Here is a 14,860-nt window from a genome sequence, read left to right as displayed (position 1 = left end):
AGGGTTAAGTACTTGTTTTTGTCTAGGTGCGAAAAATGAAGAGGTTATACACCTAAACTTCCAAACCAGCAAGCTGTTACAGCGCTCCCTCCAACCTGTCTCCCCCCTCCCTGCAGCATTGAAATCTTCCTCAGTGCTCTCATGTCTATACACCGTGTATAGAACATGAATTACGGGACCTTCGATTGATGCAGCGTAGGGAGAGAGAGAGGCTCCAAGGACCGGTCTAAAAGCATCCAGTATTCCAGTGAGCAACTTTTTTTTTTTTTTTTAACCTAGACAAAAATGAGCGGTTAACCCTTGCAGTGGGTTTTTTTTTTTTTTTTCTTGGAGTTCTTTAATTTCCAAAAGGAAGCGAAGAGATTGTGTAGAGGTCAGAAGAAGGTATGTAAAGAAATGGTAACCAAAATGTGCCCGTTTGTTGAAAATCTAAAATGAAGAAAGCATGGAGTATATTTACAGTGATACCTTTTCTAAAATGTATCAGGCCCTTTCATAAATATGACAAGACATTACTTTGTTTTTGTTAAATGTTTCCACTTTAAATGCAAAGTAGAGAAGGAGTGTGACTAGATGTTGTTAGAGGTTTTTGAGTTGGCAAACTGAATGGAATGAAGTAATCTGTAGGGCGGCCAACTCTTCTCATAATCGGTTATTGATTTAATCGATTAGTTGTTGCATCCCTAAAAATCTGTATCCCTTGCTGCATGATTTCTACCAGGTGAGTGTCAGACTTCATATGTCTCCTTACAGAGAACACACACACGAAATAGATCTGTTTGTGTGCAAAAAAAAGAAGAGCAGTAAACTGCTAATCTAGGCAAAAACTATGTGCTTAGACTTCTTATAATACCAACTAGTGATGCACCGATACCAGTTTTTACAGCTCCCTGTACTGTGCAGTGTGGGATGATGAGGTAGAGGGGGTGGCTATTTTAGATTGTAAGCTCTCAATAGCAGAGGCCTTTTTGTTTTAGCGATGCACAATTGCTTGGTGTTCTAAATCTACTATAACAGTAATAATAATAATGGAGCAGCAGAAAGAGATACAGATAAGCGATGAGAAACATGCTACTGTGTGACAACAATGCTGGACCTGCCTATAACCCGAATCCTCCTCCTTGCTATACAGCAAAGACTTAAAAGTGACATTAGACTCAGCAGTTAAATCTTAAATACAATCAAGAACCTTACCTATAAATAAAAATGCAGCTTATTTGTGGATCACTCGGCTGTAGGTCCTCAAATCATCTCTGAATTGATGCTGACACTGTCTTTTCTTCTGGAGGGTGGCTACTTTTGTTCCCCATGGTCCCTGTGTGTGTTGTAAAGTAGCCACCGTTCCAAGCTCACTCCAGTGATGGACTACAATACAAATTCGTAAACTAAACGTGAGATTGTAGTCTATCACAGGAGTGAGCTTGGAGCCGTGGCTACTTTACAACACACACAGGGCAATCTGTTTAGATTATTGTACAGGATTTCTATAGCGCCAACAGTTTGCACAGCACTTTACAAAATAAAGGTGTACAGTTACAACACCATTTCAGTACAGAATGGTTAGTAGGGCCCCGCTCCTGGGAGCTTACAATCTAATAGGAGGACAAGTGATGCAAAAGGTAATGTGGGATGAGCTAATGGAAGAAGTAAATAAAGAGAGTTAGTACATCGCAATGGGATAGGCTTCCCCGCAGCGATGAGTTTTCAAGGCCCACAGACTAGCATTGCGCTCCCAATCAGATCCCCCTGTCAGTTTTGCATAATCTGATAGGAATAGCCATGTGAAAGGGGATTTAGATTTCCAAATGAAGAATGGAAATTTCACATATGCAACAGATTTGACTTGATTGGCCGAATGTGTAAATGTCTAATATGCTTGACAACAACAGAAGCCAGCAATATGATAGTTTAAAGAACTACAAATTAACTTACTTTTTTTTTTTTTTTCCTGAAACCTTGTTGCAATGTAGTTCTATATAAGAGGAGATTTACATGTATAAGCTAAAAATCAATGAAAGCAAGACAAATAAAAAATGACACATTTTATTATGATCTAATATGTACTTAAACAACCATTAGAATACACATTATTCTGGAAAATAAGTTGTGAGTGAAAAAAGAAAAAAAATTCCAGCATAAGGCCCGATATTAAATAAATAGATCTTGAAAAAAGTACAAACATGTGGTAATGAAAAGAAAAGAAAAAAATCTTGTTAAGAGTGAAAAAAAAAACCAGCAGATTTATAAATTGTGCATGTCATTTAGCAGTATAATACCTGTTTCCACAATATTTAGTATAACAAATTGTGACAACACTATTATATAAGGCACTCTTGAAACAACTCCATAACATGGTCGCTTCTATTCTGGGTGATGCAGTTGAAAAATATAAATACTACAAGAAAAAGTAAAAAGCGATCACCATACACTGACATACAACACCTTATGCAGTTGTCGGACACTGGTAAAGCCCAACTCTAGGGAAATGAAGTTTCCCCTGACAGTGGAAGGGTGAACTGCTCATTTATGCCCACAATGCAGGACAAAATTTACATTTTGCTTACCTGATCCTCGCTCCCACCGACTCCCTCCATGCTGCTAGACTGGTCCCCTCAGTTTCTTCTCCCCTGCACTCCAGCGCTCTAAGGACTGCTGACATCTGCAAGTACAATGCAGGCTTCATAGCCCTGCACGGTGTGTGAGTCCACAGCCAGAGTGAAGGGCAAGTAGAGCAGACTTCCAAGTGGGTATCAGCTAAGTCAAATAGCTTGGTCCTGTCCCCTAGGCATAAACGAGCAGTTGTTCCTTGCATTGCCAGGGCAGCCCCAGCAAAATAAAACTTTTCACTACCCTGAAGTTCCGCTTTAAAGCCCATTTTCACCTTTGTGGAGGTATTAAAAAAAGAAAACCTTTTGCCAGTAATGTATACGAAGTGTACATGAAGCAGACATATGCAGTTGCTGTATATGAACACAGAGTCTTACTTTTTGTTAGCTGTCCTCTTCATGGCTCCCTTTGAATTGGCTGCCTCTGTGTTCTACAAGTAGTCTGTGTATATTAACACTCTCTATCTGAGCTCTCTCCTCCATTCATTAGTATTTATAGTGTCAACCCTCCCCAGACAGTGTATTGTGACCTGAAAGGCAGATCTGGTGTGCAGTAATCTTGTTACAATGACTCACAGCGAGGGAGGCAGCTGCTTTGCAATCTAATGCCAGGCCCAATAAAGAAAGCCAGCAATGAGTCATGAAAATGTACACACATATACATCATCACGGCACCTCTACATTACCACAATAAATACAAATCACTTACAAAAGGTGGAAATGTTACAAAAGTTGGCAATTTTGGAACTTCCCTTTAGGGAAATTTAGAGTGGTCTTATATTTTCTATTTATTATGGTTTAGGCTAAAGAAACAACATTTAACAAATATTTTAGTCTGGTGAGTAATAAAGCATTTTATACCGTGTTTTATTACAGGTAGACCTCTTTTTCACATATTTTATTCCATCTTTTTACAGCCGGTTGAGAAAAGCCTGTTTACAGATCTCAATAGTTCAAGCCAAAATGTATACATTGAAACTTCTGACTGGGTCATCTAATTTGCATTAGTCAGCCATTTTTGTCAGTCAAACTTAATCTCCGGGCATGTAGCCACCAATGTGCTGCCCCTTTAGTTAACCCACAGTGCTCCAGAAAAAAAAAAAATCTGTCATGTATTCATTGTTAATTCTTAAAAACAAAAAATATTCAACAATCAAAATAAAATTAACCCCAAACCATTATTGTTAACCCTTACACTCAACCCCAGTAATCTTGCCGCCCTTGGTTCAATTTGAGGCAACTAATCAAAATTTCAGTTGAAATCAATTAAAGGCACCGCAGTGCAAATTGAAAGGCAGTATCTATCAATCTCCCCACCAATTCCCAGTATTTGAAAACGATTTAAATTGTGCATGGCAGACGGCGGCAGTTCCAAGCCATCAAAAGCGTCATAATCACCAAGTGCATCAGCCAGCATTATGGTAGGTTTTTCCAGATCTCTTTACAGGATCAGAGGATACATAATTAGTGGCGTTCGGTCACAATGCTGTCAGTTGATACTCCTGTTGGCCCCACTGGAAGATATGGCCTGTTACTGTTAACACCAACCTAATTTTTATACATTTTGCACCAAAGAATCCTTGCAATGTTCAGTATTACATTTGTGAACAAGTACAACTATGTTTTCATGGTATTACCACACACAGCAAATGGTAATGTAAACCTTAAAATAAATGCTGGTCACAGCTCTCCACTAGGACTTTGTTTTGCTACTTTAAAGTGTAACCCAGGAAAATTGCTAGATAAACATATACAGTGGTACCTCTATTCACGAACTTAATTAGTTCCATGATTATGGTCGCAAACCGAATTCATTGCGAACCCAAGTCAATTTCCCCATAAGGTTTAATGTAATACATATTACTGTACAGCTAAAAAGAACACACAAAAGCTTCACAGCAAGTGTGCACAGGTCTGTCTGCGACTAGAGGAAGCCATGTTCATGTGTCAGAGAGGGGAAGATGGCCGCGGTTGTGTTCGTCACCCGATTTGGAGTTCATGAACGGAAGCAACATTTTGCCGAACTTCCTGTTCGTAAACAGAAGCGTTAGTGAACCGAGGTATTACTGTATAATGTATATACTGTATGTAAAAGGTTTAACCCGCCAAAGTATTTTACATTCTGCTTAGCCATTGTTCTGATTCACATACCTGTGCCATACTGCATGCAATAAGAATCACTCTACCACTTCCTGGGTTAGCATTACAGCTTCCTAGGCCATCTGCCTTGTCAATGGACTGAGGAGATCATTTAGTATCTAAACGGCAGACTGAAGGTGAAGAGGTGACAAAGAACACGGCAAAGGTGAACTAAGAAACAAGGGTATCACCTGCCTGACTATGCAGTGTGGCAGATCTGTGAGAAACAAAAAGACTAACTGAGCAGTAACAAATCCTTTGACAAGAAAAACAGTTAAACACATGTATGTCAACGTTGTATTTAGTGGCTTGCCGAGAGTTCTGTTTTATTTTGAAATGAAAAGTTCAAATTTACAAAACTAAATCCTCCTAAAAAAAAATCACCTTATTTAGATCTCATTTTTATATACAACTCACCTTTAGAGAATGCATGTTTTTAAATGACATGGAACAGATATACATACAGTATTGATGACCTCTTCCCAGAGTACCACAATCCTAAATGTATAAAGTAATACAATGGGTGTCTTAGTGAAGCTTTAACCACAAGCATGGTCCAATTCTCTGACATTGATGTTAAGGTCAGAGAACAGTGTGCAATAGCTAAGCTGTTGTTAAGACTACAAGTGCCACATACAAAATTTCAGCAAAGTTCTTGTGCTGCAAGGACTCTGCCATACTGTGACCTCTTCCAAACTCTATTTAGTTGCTTTCAATGCGGACATCATTGACCAAGTCTGATTGGTCACTGTGGGCAAAAAACTTTTTGCACATGATTTTGACCACGAGTTTGGTTACTCAAGAGCAAATGCTTAAAGTGACATTAAAGTCAATGTTTTTCCCCCTTCCCAATCCTGCTGTAGAGGCTTACCATTAATGATATCCGATCTTCTTTACTGTCCTTTTCAGCTGTCCCTCCAGCGCTGATGCGGGGCTCCAATCCAGCGCCGACTCATCTGTCCTCCTCTTCTCTGCTGTCCCACGGTGTCTGTGCGGGCGCACGCTGCTCCATTGACTAAGGCTGGGTTCACACCTAGGTGTACGGAATATACGCGTTTGTCGCGCGTTTTTGCTGCAATTTGCGCTAAAAGAAACACGTAACAAACGCGCGTTTCCGAGGGCTAGCCGGCTGTATCCTAATGTATACGTGCGACAAATACGCCCCAAAGAAGCTCCTGTACTTCTATGGGCGTTTTACAGCGCGTCCCTACGCGCTGTAAAACACCCAGGTTGGAAACATGCCCATAGGCAATTATTGGTTTTCACATGTTGAGCATTTTAAAGGGCGTAGGAACGCGCTGTAAAACGCCCAGGTGTGAACCAGGCCTTACCATGTGTCTCTCCTCGTCTCCCGGCCGAACATCTGAAGTGCGCATGCGGCCACCCCAAGATCCTTTGCGCCCGCCCGAGACTCTTCAGATGTGCGGATGAGAGCGCGCGGTGAAGACACTGGTAAGTATTAACCCTTTTTGAAAGGTTTTTTCTTTTTTAATGTTTTTGCATATATTTACTGCTTGCTAGTAGTAGATATATGCAAAAACACGCTGAGGGATTAATAACCCTTTAATGTAAATATTGGCTCATTAACACACCCTTAACTTAGCAGCATGAATGCAACACAAGCACCCACAGGTGCCAGCACGTAACCTTCCCTCTACCCAAAGCTCCCTTAAAACCTGCGGTTCCCCAATATACAAATCTCAGCTTTGCTAACATACAAGGCTGCCCCATCCTGCAAATCCCCAGGACTGGACATTGAAGCTGTCCATCACTTTTAGAAAGAAGTGAAAGTTGCAGAAACAGGGACAGATCCTTTCTTGGTCAAATTTGTGATCATTACACTTCAAGTCCCCAGGCTAAGGGAGAAAAATATAATCAAAAATTGATGGGAAGGCATTTGCATGCAAGGTGCATACTGCAAGCTGCCTCACGGAGGGGAGTTAAACAGAATACAAACATTTGCTACACAGTATGTGTGTGTATGCTTGTGCATCCTTAAATAAGTACCACAAAAAAATCAATCGAACACCACCAAAGTAAACCTGATTGCGTCTCTCTTTGTGGTTTACTGGTCTTGATTTACTGGCGTGCTTAAAAATAAGGTAGCTTTAAAAAATAAAAAAAATAGAGTTTGGTGCCTTACAAAGGCATTGTAAGTCACAAATCACAAAACTTAACTACTGTATTACAGATCATCACAAGTGCACATGTTTAGGTACCAGAGATCCACTTCAATATCAGAGCAGGACTCTGAAATACTTCATTAAAAATGGCCTTAGAATTTCCTTGCAGCTCCTAGACAACGCAGACGAGAACATTTCCGAAAATGTTTTTACACTTAAATTTCTTTCTTTTTCAAGATGAGTGGACCCACGTTGTCTCCAGTAAGTTCATTGTGCTTGTTATGGGAGCCATCGCAAACAGGAAACTGGAAACAAGAGAACATAGTTCATTGGAAAAACTCTTCATACACTCAATAAAACAATAAAAATAAGTCAAACAGTAAAAGTAATTACGGTTATGCTAAAAGGTTGCTACAATTCAAACACCACTGGTGTTGTATAAAATGAATCTGTAAGTGTGCTACCATTAGCCAGCCCAGGCCTCAGTTTCAGAAGCAGCCCAGCTTTCCAGGCTGTGTGTGGTCTGGAGTCTGTTTGTTTTGCTGTCAATCCTAATGTAAAAAGGCCTTGCCTGATTTGCACCACTGTCACTGCCAGAACAAGCTACATATCTTCATAAATTGTAAGCCCTCACGGGCAGGGCCCTCCTCACCATCTTGTCTTGGATTGTAATGTCTTCCTTATACTTTAAAGTGCTGAGCAAACTGTTGGCGCTATATAAATCCTGTCTATAATAATAAATATCCAGCCCCCATCCTTATGATATAGATCACAGAGCTCTGAAAATGCCAGATATGGAGCATCATTCATTTGTATATCACTATTTATATTAAAACTGAACTCCAGCCAACCTTTTTCCTCCCCAGAGGTAGCAAGTCATCTCCTCTGTTGAAACAGATTACTCTCCATTCCCTGAAAATCTGCATCTCCACAATATTACCCTTTAAAGCTGCAGCAGCTATCTTGAGCCGACCTTCATTTCCTGTCTGGACACCTATCATTTATCAATCACCTCTTCTCCCGATCAGTAATGGCGTTGGCCCTCCTCTTGCAGCGATTAGCCATCTCTGCCATCATTTTGTTATATGAAAGAACACATCCCCAGTATTCCTTTGCTCAGGCAACCAATCAGCTGAGTGTACAGCTAAAGTCTGCAGCACGGAGGAGAAAGCACATCTAAAAGGGATCCCTGGAATGTGTTCATTGATAGAATTTGCTCAATAATCCAAGGTGATGTGAGGTTTACTCATGATCATTAGTGACGTTATAAGCCAATATTGCTGGGCTTCAATAATAACGTGATAAGGCAAAACTGCCATTTCATTAGTTTAAAGGGATCGATGAAAAAAAATAAAGATTATTGTAGAGAGGCTATAATCTTATACGAGCCTGTATGTTCTGCTAATTGAATTTGCTAAGCTGCATTCGTTTTCTCTGCTTCATAAAATTATGAAGAATTACTAAGAATAATGCTTTATATACCAGTCTTCTATCTACGCAAAACAAACGCTGGCTGGTAAAAGGATAACAGCCACAAAAGGACAGAGGACAAGACATTGTGGTCATGACATTGCAATGATAACATGTGACTTTCAAGCTTCAGGTTGTTGACACAAGACGTTACGGCTTAAATGAGATCTTTCTAAATGGCGGCATTGGCTCACAACAGTGGAATGCCCATTTACACATGGATTACATGTAGCCAGTTTATCAAACGCCTGGTTATATGTGCCGTATCCAGTCTGTATAACACTAAGGGTATCCATGCCATTTCCATTACAAAACCTCTGCAGGGTCAAGAGTAAAATGTGCCCATTCAAAGGCTTATAACCGACAAAGTCCACCAAACTGGAGTACACCATAATAAGCAACACAATTGCTTACCCCTATCCCTGTGATCCACATCCACAGAGATTAGCCCTTGCCAACTGTCAGCTGCTGTGCCCAACTCTGCTGCATATACAGGTATCGGGGAACTCAGAGGTCTGGGAATCAATGTTATGAGGAGGAAGCTGAAGAGCACTGTGGAGACTCATACTGTACATGAAAATGCCAATTGTTTTTCCGGCTATTGTACACACTAACCCATGGCAACATTTAAAAAAAAGCTGTGTTCCCAAATACAATGGCTGCTAGAGATCCACCTGTTGCCAGATCTTGGGGGGAAAAGTGGGTGGGCTTGCTCATCACTTCCCTAGTACACGCAAAGTCATAGAAAAGTTTGTGAAAAGGACACCGCTCACATTTGTTTGCCCAGTTTGCTCCGATACCAGGACTTCCGGTCAAAGGGAGATTTCCTCTGACCGGCAATGCCATGAAGGAACATGGAGCCGGCTTCCCGGCCAATCAGGAAGCCGGGCCGCAGGTAATGAAACCGCTGCCCAGCTTCCTGATTGCCTGGGAAGCCGACTCCATGCTACCGGAAGTACCATAATCGGTACTCGGTATCGGCGAGTACAGAAATATAAATATCGGTACTCCTACCCGATACTGTAAAACCAGTATCGGTGCATCCCTTATATTTACCCAATTCTAAGTTTTGCTACATACCAAATCATTTTTATGATGTCCTAATACTTAAAACTGCAGAATTCAAGGAGGGTGTACTTTGTTTTTCAAAGGACTGTAAGCAAGCAGCTATACAAGGTCAATTATGTCACTGCATACCGCACCTTTGCTTACATTAAACGGGTGGCAGCAGCAGCTGATTGTGCAGCACAGAAGGAACATCTTTTCATGTTCAGGTGGAGCTCCTTCCAGGTTCAGAGCTCAGTTTCGGTCAGAACCTTAGCTCATCTCTAGTAGAGAGCTATGGGGCAAGCCAATGAGCAGCAACAACATGTTTAACCACACCCACCACTTCTATCATGTCCAACTGTAGTTCTAGTGAGCACAGCGGTGCAAGGGTGACAGCGATGCAGTGCTTTCCATAGCACAGCAGGAGCGTTGTCACCCTTATAAATGGACTGCTTTAGGAATAGTTCTGTGGGCAGGCCCACCTGGTGTTTTTATAATATTAAAGGGGCAAAGAGACTGAATAACATTTAACATAATGGCAGCCTAAATGACAAATCCAGATTGATATGTTCCCCATAGTTTTACTATAAGTGTGCCAGGACTGGGCCTTGTTCTCTACATCTGTCTGTGGATCTAGACTACCACACAAGAGCAAACAACAACATAAACTCATTCCAGAGACTGGGAATGAGTTCTCCTTACAACTTAGGCCTTAAACCAATCAATGTATTGGCAGCAGAATAAAGTACTTGGAAGACTGGCATGGATCACTTATATGTGGGTATGTTTATGTTGTGCAATGCATTCCCTTCACAGCAAACACAACGCTCACCGTTTTAGAGCGCCAGCATCGGCAGTAGGCAACTTTAGCGATATGCAGGTCCTCTATATCTATTTCATTGACAACCTTAGGGTTTTCCTTCTGGATTTTAAGATTGATCAAACTGTCCTTCTGTTGCTTCTTCTTTGGTAGGAATGGTCGGATTGCAAGATATCCCAACAGGGCGAGGACACCCAAGAAAGGCAGTAGTCGCAGCCATTCGGAAACTGAAGAAGACAAGTTCAGGTTTGATTACAAGTGGAAGAGGTTTCTTAATTAACAAGCACTTTTTGTATTTACAGATGCTTAGGATGAGACGGCCATGTGTGTTCTTGTTGTCGTATTACAAGTAATGCTAACAGTACACATGTAACAGCAGCTCTCTATTGAAGTGTCTGCTTCTTTGTAGCACCCCACTCCCCCAACAACAAACGCCGAGCTAAAGTAAGACACATAAGATAGTAAAAAATGCTCATCTTACAATAAATGGCCAGAAGCCAGGAATGTAGGCCAGGGTGATATCACGGAGCCTGCTCCTGGGAATGCTGGGGATTGCAACTCTCACACTCCAGCACCATGCATTAGGTTCTTCCCACAATATTTGGAATCCTAAGCTCTCAGGATCAATGACCTCAGCCTGGCCTAGGTGAGCTCCTCAGAACCCAGGGTGCAAGGCGAATATTTAGACTTTTTTTCCCCTTTAAATGTGAACTCCGGGATAAGCATAAAATGTCTAAATACAAAAGGCATGTGTCTTCTTACTTGAATTCTGGTGTGCTTTGTGGATTTCTTCCAGATCGGTGCACTCATCCAGTATGAAAATTTACCTCTGTGCAGGAGCTTCCTATAATAAAGACCACTCACTACTGCTCTCTCTCCTTGTCTTGAATCCGCCCCCTCCTGTAGTTTTCTGTGGGCAGCCTGTAGTGGGTGGAGCCTTTTGGGTTCCTCCCACAGTTCTGTTCTCTGCACAAGCTGTGTGCAGCACAGTGATGATGGCACTGCTACTTTAACAGGGTAATATCTGGTTTTGCAGAAAGCATTTAGTGCACATAAAGTGGATTTATATCCCTTTGTGGCTATTAAGGAATATATTTAAATAAATGTTTTCACACCTGGAGTGCAGCTATAGGAATAAGTAGACTTTTATACAAAATGCACTTTTTCTTTTTGCCCCCCCTCCCGTGACTTAGTAATCCCACCCTCACCCTCCGCAAATCTGAACTTACCAAGATCCAAGGGCCGTTGCTCCGCTGTTGGCTGACATCCAGCAGCTCCCTCCCCAGGCTGAGTCTGTCTTAATGCTAGGAGACAGTTCCAAGGAAGTCTAGTAGTGTGCAGGTGCAGCCAGCAGAGGGAGCATTGCGGAGCTGGATGTACACCAGATCTGGGCATTTCACATCCGGCCCTATGGTTGTCCCTGTCCAGCCTGTGGTCCGGACAGGGGTTTTGTCTAGACCACGATCACCAACCTGCTCTCAGTTATGGTTGGCTGACAGTGGATGCACCGGACTCCGAAGGCCATTGCATCCACTGCCAGCCATAGCCCAGCGCAGGCTCCCCTCCTCTTCAGTCATTGGTTGCTAGGACTTCTGACATCCTAGCAACCAATAACGTTGTCCACCACCTCTGCAGTCATTGGCTGCTAGGATGCCAGCAGTTCTAGCAATCAGTGACATCAAATGTGTTCCTGCCCCCCCCACTATAGGAGGACGGAATAGTATCTGCTTCCGTCCTCTCCACCCCCCAGCTCCAGCCTCTAGTCTACTAGATAAAGTAGTAAACGAAGGTATGTGGGGACAATAATATAAAGGGGCACTCTAAAGGGGACAAGTAATGTAAATAGGTACTCAAATGGGGATGTTCAAAACCATATAATTTACTGCTTTTTATAAAGCGACAAAATGAATACTAAGCAGAAGTTCAGCCTAATGGTTTGACCCTCCATACCAGTCCCAGTGGCCCCTTTAAGAAAATGAGTTGCCCAGACCAGATGTAAATAATAGAGGAAGCATGGTCGTCTTATCTTGGCAAGTACGGATCTGTGGAGGGGGAAGGTGGGATCATTTAGCTCAGAGGTGTGTGTGCATATTTTTCATAAACTGTATAATCCCAGCAGATTCTTAACCTTTCGGTCTGCAACATTTATAACAGTAAAGTGAAAAATATTGACAAGATGAGTCAAGAAAAACATGAACGAGGCCAGTAAGTGAAGGTTACAGATGTTTCCACAAGGAACAATCAGATTATTGGGAAAGGCCCCAGTTAAACAGAGAATAACAGAAGAATGAAACAGACTTTTACAGAATTGTTGTACATGGTCACACAGTTGCATTACTTTACTATAGCTCTTTGTACAATCTAAGAATATAAAGCACGAGTATCTTTCTTTCAGAGCTGAAATTCGTTTCCTTCTGCTTTTTGACAATTTCCACACCCTTGGCGCCAGTTCTATCCACTATAAATAACAGCTCTCAACCCCTTTGTAAAGACTGAGGTCCAAGCAGTATCAGTCACTCTACATTACAATGTATACTTTAGAGCAGGGATCTCAAAGTACCGGCCCGCGAGCCGGAACGATGTGGCACGCAGCAAGCGGAGCAGTCAGGCATGCTGTCACGGACCGCGTACCTGACTTGCGGGAACAGCTTCACGGTCTGCATCTCTGTCAGGTGCAGACCGCAGAGCTGATGCTGGCTGTGCAGGCGCTCAGTTCCTTATGCGAATAGGAATCATTCTCCCTGGACGCATCGATCGTGGATCCAGGGAGAATGATTCCTAACTTTGTGTAATCATATCACTATCACATACCATTACATGCGGCGTGCAGGCATTTACATGCAGTGGCTGTCACCTTATCATTAACTTGAATGGGTGACAGCTGCCGCCTGTAAACACCACATTAAGGATTCCTGCTGCAGGAAAACGCAAGTTCCTGATGCAGGAATCCCTAATCACACCTAAACTTACAGGTGTAAATGGGGCATTATTGTGTGTATATTAGTGTTTGTAATTCTGGTTGTGGGTGTGTGTAGTAAGAAATTTGGCAAGCAGCCCTCATGGGGGAAAAAAAAAAAGGTGTCCAGTGGCCCCCTAAGTGACTTAAGTTTGAGACCCTTGCTTTAGAGCCTGGGTAGACAAACGATGGCCCTCCAGTTGTGGTGCAACTACAAAAACCCATTACGCATGGCAAGACTCCGGAGGCAGATGCATGATGACATTTGTAGTTTCACCAAAGCTGGAGGGCTGGAGTCTAAACCCTGCTTGCCGCCCAGGAACTGCTGTTGCACCATGCCTCCGCTGGCCACCTGCACTACCCCAGAAGGGGAGGAGGAGGACAAGGCAATAATGCCTGGGGTCATCAAGAATAGACCCCCTGTAATAGGAGGGAGCCAAGATCCTGGAAGCGTTTCCGGGTACCTCTGACAAAAGACAGCAAAGCTTCAGGTAACCACAACCCAGCAGAGCTGCATCAGAGGGGGACCACAGACCCAGCGGCCATCCAGTAAGGAAAGAAACCAACAAATGTTGCATACTCTTGAATGGTAGGAAAATTGAGGGACAAGGGGCGGGGGTGGGAGGGGTTTTTAAACTGTTCCAATTGTGTTTCCTGTAGAGGGAGGAACCAATCATCTCTCAGGTTGCAGTTCTGGAAGGTGATTGGGGAAAAATCACTTTAGTAGTGTGTGGGGAAGGGTTAGGGTTCCTGACAAAGCCAAAGTCCATGCCCCCATGAAATATGAAATTTCTTTTTTGGGTGTTACAAGGACAGGAAGGTTAAAAAATCCTTAGTGGGGTCAGGGACAGAAATAAAAACCTTACAGAAGTTGAACTCAATCCAAAACTAAAAGAAATATCTAGGCTGGAGTTCGGCGGTTTCTGAGCCTGTATACAATTCTCCTTTTTCCTTCACAAAAGTGCAAATTGTTTACTGCACGAAACATCTACTTCAGGGTAAAATCCCATCCATTACCATGAGGAGACAGCTTAAAGAGTTAAAGAAAAACTCCAGCCAATCAAAAACAAAATGAACCCTTGCAGTGGGGCTACTCCCACACTGCAAATGTTAATGCTCCTTTTGGTCTAGGGGCTAAAATAAAGAAATAAGTCACCCGATCCCTGGTCCTATCTGACTGTGAGACTGGTCCCCGCAGCCTTCTCCCTCCCGGACTCTAGCGGTCTATGGACTCATGACGTCATCCCGTCTAATAAAACTGCGTTAAACGCGAGGACGCTGAAAGACATTGCAGCGCCAGAGCGGAAAGGAAGAAGGGCAAGTGGTCACTGCTACAGGACTGAGGATCACGCGAGTATATCTTCTGTAGGATTGACTCTAGAACAAAATTAGCACTTAACCCTCACAAGGCAGGGGTAGCCCCACTGCAAGGTTTAACTTTTCAATTGCCTGGAGCTCTTCTTTAAAGCCCAATCGGACTTTAAAATATAATTATAATCTTAGTTCACTTGAAAATTAAAAAAAATAAAAACACTCTCTGCAGTCACGATGCACGACAGCATCACCCTTAGCTAATCAGATTTGAAAACTATGCCTGCCTTCTGCTAACTAGTGATGTGCAGGGACTGTTTGCATCCCTGTTTGCTAAAGACCATGCGAAACATCGGATGACACCCCCCCCCCCCCCCCCCTCTCTCCC

The 14,860-nt window shown here is 42.6% G+C and overlaps 1 protein-coding gene across 1 annotated transcript in view; it reads right to left on the bottom strand.

The window, feature by feature from the left end:
* Positions 1-6,886: 6,886 nt before the first annotated feature.
* Positions 6,887-14,860, bottom strand: part of CISD2 (CDGSH iron sulfur domain 2) — a 10,302-nt gene continuing 2,328 nt past the window's right edge. Inside the window, exons 2-3 of the mRNA XM_018558988.1 lie at positions 10,218-10,432; positions 6,887-7,173 (exon numbers count right to left, since the gene is read on the bottom strand). Of these exons, the coding sequence (XP_018414490.1) occupies positions 7,084-7,173; positions 10,218-10,432 (305 nt within the window). The 3' untranslated portion in view covers positions 6,887-7,083. The remainder of the gene's footprint in view (positions 7,174-10,217; positions 10,433-14,860) is intronic.

Source organism: Nanorana parkeri, unplaced genomic scaffold (assembly GCF_000935625.1).
Source record: "Nanorana parkeri isolate BGI_ZX_2015 unplaced genomic scaffold, ASM93562v1 scaffold372, whole genome shotgun sequence".
NCBI classification, from domain to species: Eukaryota; Metazoa; Chordata; class Amphibia; order Anura; family Dicroglossidae; genus Nanorana; species Nanorana parkeri.
The sequence above is the reverse complement of the archived record's forward strand: the minus strand, read 5'-3'. Positions and strand labels throughout refer to the sequence as shown.